Raw genomic sequence first — 7,648 nt, 5'->3', positions numbered from 1 at the left:
CATTCTGTTTCTCTACTCAGTTTTCAAGTTTCCCCTTTCAATTGTCACACATCTTTATAAAACAGGTAGCTAAATGGACTGTGGTTTGTTGTTGCAGACATCCAAAGACGTGTGAACTGTATCAAAATAGTAATTCATATATTCATACTTACTGGGAGAATTCATATAAAACACAAAACATTAAATAACAGTTGGCGAAACAATGCAGGAACATTTTATCTGTGGATGGTAGCCTACTTTACATTTAAAGGTGAAATTTAGTGTACAGACCATAGACTGTAAAAAAAATAATAATAATACAGACACAGAGAATAATGGTATGGCCCATGTCGCCACCCACGAAGGCTCATGTGAATGGTATTTCCCAATGTAGCGGAAAAGGAAGTGCCTGTATAAAATTAAATTTTATTTTTTAATTTATTTAGGCTATACGTTTTTCTGTGTTTATATGTATATCGGTGTTGTTATAATTGTTTTAATTCAATCATAATTTAATAAAAAATATAAAAATCCAAATAAAGTAAAAGATTTCAGTTGGGATATATACGGTCCGCGCACCACGTGACTTCCTTTCTGGTCTAACCTGACAACATGGACGCCAGCCGCGTGCAGCCGATCAAGCTCGCAAGAGTAAGAAAACGTTTAATATTGTGAAAGTAAACGAAACCAGTCGGATAGACGGCTACAGAAACACTTAATATGTCATACGGTGCCGAAACATTGGAGTTACACGAGCTTTTACGCGGTGATTAGTGAACGGCCCGTGGGCTCTCGTGTTTCCATCATGGAGGCCTGTTCATGCCTCGGTCTGCTGCTTCACCACCAGCCCCGCCGAGACTGGTGTTACTGCTCTGGACTGGGGATGGTTACCCCCAGAAACTCGTTTTTCTCAGGCTGTAAAAGTAATATAACGTCTGTTGTGTTTTCAGGTCACCAAAGTGCTCGGAAGAACTGGTTCCCAGGGACAATGTACACAGGTAAGCTAACGTGGCTAATGTCGCTGGGTCGGCGTTTCTTCTGTGAAACGTGAGGCGTCTGATTGTGTCCAGTTTTCTTTTCCTTACTAAGTACTGAGCAGCTCCACTAACATTAACACGAGTATACCGTGTTCACACGTATTCATGTAATGTATTATTTATTGCAGACTGTCTGCACGTCAGCTTATTGATATTTGCCAATGTCCTAAACATGCTGTCTAACGTTAGCCTCGCTGTGAGCACACCAACGATACAAAATGTTGCTGTGTAAATTCAGCAAGTATGTAATATATCTGCAGCTCCAGGTTTCCAGACATGATGAGCAGAATAAACACCTGGACAGGAAATTATTTTGTATCCATTCATACTTTGATCCAGATCATGTAGTGATTAAAACGTTTGGAAATATTGTAGTATACAGCTAAGGAGTAAAGGAGACAGGAAATGTATTTGGTTAAAAAAAAAAAGAAATCTTCCAGCTATAGCATCACTCCATTCATATCTTATATGCTATGGTCAGTATGAAATGGGTATTTTATTGCGTTGCCTGTCACCTTTTTATAAATGTGTTTAATTGTTGGTAACTTGTTTAACCCCTCAGAAATGCCACATGTGAAAGTGCGTTTTGTGTTTTAGGTTAGTTAGGTTAATGAAATAAATATTTAATTGGACATGAAATGAATGAATACAATTTGAAATGAGCACTGCTTCAAAGTTGATAAAGCCGGTAAAACCATAATTGTTACCTGAATACTTCATTATTAGTGCTGCAACTGTTGACAGTGTGTTATTGATCTGTCTATTCCATATTTTATATGGTCTGCTGAATTAAATTATAGAAATCTGTCTGTCTACTGGACAGCAAGTTCCTTCCCTGAGTTAAGAATCCAAATCAATCATTAATCAATTTGCCATCACCTGAATAGAAAAATTAGTACATTTTAAGAGCTTGAAATTGGAGAATCTTCTGATACTTGCTATGCTTGAATAATAACTGAAATGATGATATCATTATGTAAAATGTAGCCACCTGATCAGTTGGTGGGTACACATGAAGTTTTGACTGCATCAGTTCTAGTGCCAGTGATGGAGCCGACCATCATGTTGCAGATTTTAACCAGGACTTGCTGTTTTTTAACGTAATTAATCATTCATACCTGCAGGTCCGTGTTGAGTTCATGGACGACAGCAACCGTTCCATCATCAGGAACGTGAAGGGCCCAGTCAGAGAGGGAGATGTGCTCACACTTCTGGAGTCTGAAAGAGAAGCCAGGAGGCTGCGATAGGTGAGGAAACATGAGCCAAGCTATGGATGTTTACTTATGGGTGTAATGGGTAAAGTGTAAACATAAGCCTGCTAGCGATTTGAAGATGTAACCATGACTCTGATGTCAAATAGATACTTGTTCTTTGACATTTTGTAGACCGAAATGCAATAAATAAAAACCCAGCAGTTGTAATAGTCATTTGTAAAATACAGTGCACCCCCAGTAACCACAAGACATTGTGAACTCTAAAATGTAGTGGTTCAACTGTACCATCAATATGATCAAATTTTGATGCAACCAAGTAGTTTACAGTTGCATTGGATTGGTTGCAGTGAAATGTATGCTAGTGGGGGAATTCTTCCTAGCCTGTAAATTAACTTTTATTTTTGTACTGTAGTAGTCAGTTAGAGAGTAGCTATGAACTGGAGAAAAATTCCTTGTATGTATGCTCACACATACCTGGCAATAAAACCAGATTCTGAAAAAGTTATGACTTTTAATGCTGTGTAGTATAAAAAACACAATAGCCTTATACTAATACAATCTGTACAAACTTAAACATACCACAAAGATACGATTATTGATCCTCCTTTGTGTTTAACTGTATTATCTGTTCATATGGGGTTCATATTTGACCAAGTGTAGCTTTGAACCCTTTCATGTCTTGGACCTAATGGCATGAGTTAGTCTCCACTGTCAGTGACAGTTGAACTCTTGTGTCTTGTTGTATCCCAGTCATGTCAGTACTGTGGACCTCAGATCTCAGGACTCAAAGTCCAGAGACACTGTCAGTGATTTGAAATGTGAAGTGAGTCCAGAACAGTTCTGGTATTTGCTAGTAACCTGTTTTGTTGGTTGTGTTATGAATTTTTTGTAAGATGGGTTGTGACTAATGTCTTGTCTTTGCAGGGCCCGCTGAAGCTGTAAGGTACCGATCCAGCGCTGTGGAACGGAGGATGCCATCAGTTTTGCTTAATGGCCAACATCTCATTTGTTCAGATGTTTTGAAATAAATTTGGTTATTAAGATGGAGGTTTGGTGTCTGAGCTTTAATTTTATAGGTATTGTGAACTGCTTATTGTCCACTTATAATGGACACTGATGCTTTGATTTATACACTTAATCATTAACATAATAGTGACAACTGTAGTAACTATACCTATTTGTTAAATATAGTTCATTACAAAATGTATTTACTTTTTTAAATTAATGCAGTCTAAGTTTGTCTGACATTTGTCAACAGTGGTTTGAGGTATGCAGGCAACATGCGTGCACACAGATTTGTAAACTGGATATTGAGGCACAGTGCCAAAGTTATGGAGGTGACCTCGGCCTATTAAATTTCAAACTGTGCACTGCTATGGATAAAATCATGGTTGAATTGCAATCCAGACTTTTGCTGCAAGAAAAATCTTAAAACACATAAGTAAAATTAAGTTACTATTTAATTAGATTAATGTCCTTTTTAAATTATTACAGTACCACTGACAATTTGATCTTGTTTATATGTAGTCATCCTCCAAACATCACCAGTGTAAACAACATTGTAACTTATCCGTCCACTGAAACTAGAGCAGATTATTTTTAAATGACAAATGTCACAAGGGCAAGTTGATAGAAATCAAGCCCACTGTACTGTTGTGTGTTTGGTATGTTCATGCTATTTATTTCCATACATGCGGTTGACATTTTATTGGGATTTTATGCACATGCACTTACAGACCATGGTTAGGTTGTGTCGTTTACATTCTATCCAGCAGAGGGCAGCATCACTTTAGATTACTCTAAAAATTCCCTCAGCAACTCATTTCTGATGAGTAACTCCAAGGCAACCTTTGTTTTGACAATCTGAAGGACCCCCTTTGCTCTACCTTAACTGAAGAATATTAATGTAGTTACTGCTTATTTTTACAGTCTATGAGTTACTGTTGTTGAAACACAAAACAGTTCAAACAGCTCTGACCTGAAGGTGTCCTGTGGCATCAGGCACCACCAGGCGTTGGCAGAAGACCTTCAGTCCTGCTAGGTACAAGGAGGGGGCATGGGTCACACTTGATTTTCTTGCACATCCCACACACGCTGGATCAGATTGAGATCTAGGGGATTTTGAGGTGAAATTATAGTTTGAACTTTCAACAGTTTCTTCAAACAATTCCTGAAAATTTAGTTCTCAGTTAGAACAATCACTTACTGGATGATCAAACAAATTCACAACTTCAGCAACATATGAGGTGTCCTTTTATATTAGTTTATTAAGTATTAAATAAATTCTAAATAAACATATTTCACAGAGTTTTTCCTTTGTTAAGACTTATTTTAAGTGTTAACACTTTTCTACGGCTGCTTATGACCATGGCTAGTGGAGCTTTGTTCACATGCAACAAATAACTTGTGGAACTACAACACTTTTGCACAACTGGCCTTTACATACTACATTATGTTGTGTAAAATATCTGAACATGAAATTATTAACATATATCTACTACATCAGAATTTGTAAATCAATGGGAATTAGTGTGTTTGTGTGTGTGTTTTTCTGAGACTGGTGTTTTTGAGCATGAAGGTGTTTGGCTGAAATCCAGCTTGAGGTGCATGAAGGAACCTGGTGGTTGTTTAAACAGGAAAGCAGGTCAGTCTGGGGTATGTGTTGTCAAGAGGCTCTATACATGTGTTCTGTTAGTTAAACGTTTTTGCATTTTCCATCTCTACTTTGACCTACTTTACACAAGAAACTGACCTGGCAGTTTGGAAAGGGAAATTAATTTTTAGCAAACAGCATACTGTATGATGTGAAAGCAATGCACATGCCTGACACAGCTGTACATTTGAAATTTGTATAAATATTGCTTTAAAATAGACTGGAGCTCATATTGCTCTTTGGAACAGCAATTTATGGTCAATAATATGTTGACAAATTGAAAAAAAAGAGTGTGATGTGTAATCAGGTTTCATTTTCATTTCATTTATAGTTGTTGAAAACAAATTTGAAGAGTATATTGACTCACATGTTGTTTTTTGTAGATACTTAACGGACTACAGCAAAGTGTTTTGGTTTTGGTTGTCACAGTTAATCCATGCCAAAAGTAGTACAGGTCTATACACGTTATTCTCACATTATTTTGTTATTAGATGTTCCACAGCTTACAGGATCGCAGCTACAGTACAGGCTTATGAAGGATAAACAAGGAAGGCACCAGCCAGTAACATGAAGCCAAAGAGTAAAACTGACACCAAGCCACAAATTAAATTCTGGCAGCTATTCATTAGGTTCAAGTAAGACTTGCATGACCAAGTAGAGCATGCCGGCACTTGACAGCCGGACTCAGTGAACCAGAAAGAGAGACGGTAAGACAGTGACAGCAGAGAGAGACAGAAAAACTGTTTTCTGATCTTCTTAATTCTACAAATCCAGCCAGGAATCTGAATATAAATCTGGCTAAACACGTTTTATCTTGCACAAAATCAAATACATCTACAGTATGTTTGTACAGTGCACCTTAACGCATGAACAAACTGCCCAGTAGTCTGTGTATCATGTTGCATCCATAGGTCAAATCAGGAATCAGTCTCATAAATCTACATTTAACCGTCTGGATGTGACTGTTACTGACAAAGACCTGCACTGGCTTCATTCTCACATCCTCATTCTGACCTACAGGACAAAATACAAGAGAAAGCAGAAGAGACAAGTTTTGGGTATTCACAGTCAACAGCAACTCTTTGCCTGAAAACAACTCGGTGTCAGCTTTCCACCCCTATCTCTCAAACTCTCCACTTCACCCCCCCATCCAGACCTATGGGTGGCATGTGTTTACCATCTCACCATTTACCCCGTCTCCCTCCCTCCTCTCCCTCTCTCTCCCTGTCCCAAGGCCACTCCCTGTTTGTCTGCATGCCACCAAGGTCTAACTCAGCCGGGAGAAAACACCAGCAGTGGACATGTCTGTCTGTCTGTCTGTCTGTGTATCTGTCCGGCTGTCTGTCTGCAGGCAGTATCTGGGATCTGCAACATTAAACCAGATACACAAATATCAAGGACACTGTGCTTTGAGGTGTCGCTCTTATTTTAACACTATGGGTATGAAACGCTTGCTCATGTTTAAATCCTTCAAACAATGTGCCTGAAAATGAGATCTAATCTGAAGTGTTTTCTGTCCTATTTTACACCTCATTCATATTTATAAGAACTCAACAAAGCCTGAATGTGGCTGCTGTTTTAGTTTTCTGACCCCAAACATTACTGTTTTGGTTCATGTTTAAGCCACAGCAAGAGACAAAACAGAAAATCTGCAGCATCTCAAATACATAGAAATTAGCATCTTTAGAGCCAGATGTTCCTCTCAGAAGTTGGTGGAGAAGAAAACAGAGCTAAAATAAGAATGAGTCTAACTTATGTTCAGCAAGATGCTGGAAATAGGACTCCAAATCAATGGTTAATGTTTCTCCATGAGTAATCAAATAATTGTTGACTAACAGTTTCATCATATCAACTCCTATGTTGATGATATTTCACTGTTGTGTATAAAATTTGTTTCCACTGCTCTAAAGCAGCCAAAATGTTTTAAAATATAAAATTAAAATATAACCAATGCCAAATTATCAATCATGCAGAAAAGTGCACTCTTCAATGTCTAACACTGCAATGCATTATGTTTCTGGACTGTTAATACTGGTGCATGATGAGAATGGTGAAGGTTGGATGGTACTTTTAACTTATTTTTCTACGTGCAGTAAAAGTAAACGGTATGCACAGTCACTGTAAAATACATGTGAAGGAGTACGAAGTCCAGTGTTTTGTCTGAGAAAGTAAGTATAAAATGTTATAAAGTTTAAATTTTCAAGTAAAGTACCTCAAAACTAAGGCAACTACAGTAGTAGAAAGGGGGGTGACATACTAGAATTTACCTTTACTCGTGGTTCCTATGTAAGATTCATTTATGATGCCTGTAACAAAAGTACTGTAAAGTGACACAAGTTCAAACTGCACATCATCTGGTTGAGGTGCTGTGGCTATAGCTGGAATTGAAGGGACTTGGCAGGAGGCTTTGGGCTTTTTTTCTTCTTCCATGCTGGTTAACAGGATGTGCAGCAGGGAGGTCATGGAGTCTCCAGGGGAAGAGAGGCCTCTGATTTACACACTCTGATCCCAGCTATGACCTGGGTCACGGCCCTCAAATTTACAAATGGGGCCCATAGGACACAAGGAGGGGATGCCAAGAAGACAATCACCCCAGAGGTAACTAGAGGACATCCCCTGCCCTTCTCACTCTGTTGGTTTGTGTCCTCTTTCTCACAAACTCCAACCCAACTGATCACTGAACTTTAGTACACCCTGCCTCTCTACAGAATTTCCTTGTTTCCTGCTTTTAATTGCAGAAGGTGGTGGTGGTCTAATTAGGCTCT

At 38.4% G+C, this 7,648-nt stretch overlaps 1 protein-coding gene across 1 annotated transcript; it reads left to right on the top strand.

Moving 5' to 3' along the window:
• The first annotated feature begins 482 nt into the window (after window positions 1-482).
• rps28 (ribosomal protein S28) lies at window positions 483-3,277 on the top strand. Its single transcript, XM_083990823.1, has 4 exons — window positions 483-630; window positions 930-977; window positions 2,141-2,263; window positions 3,155-3,277. The coding sequence occupies exons 1-3, from the start codon at window positions 592-594 to the stop codon at window positions 2,261-2,263; spliced, it is 210 nt and encodes a 69-aa protein (XP_083846949.1). The 5' UTR covers window positions 483-591; the 3' UTR covers window positions 3,155-3,277.
• The last annotated feature ends 4,371 nt before the right edge of the window (window positions 3,278-7,648 follow it).

This window comes from Trachurus trachurus (assembly GCF_905171665.1).
Source record: "Trachurus trachurus genome assembly, chromosome: 17".
In the NCBI taxonomy this organism is placed as follows: domain Eukaryota; kingdom Metazoa; phylum Chordata; class Actinopteri; order Carangiformes; family Carangidae; genus Trachurus; species Trachurus trachurus.
This window is presented reverse-complemented; position numbering and strand designations above follow the sequence as displayed.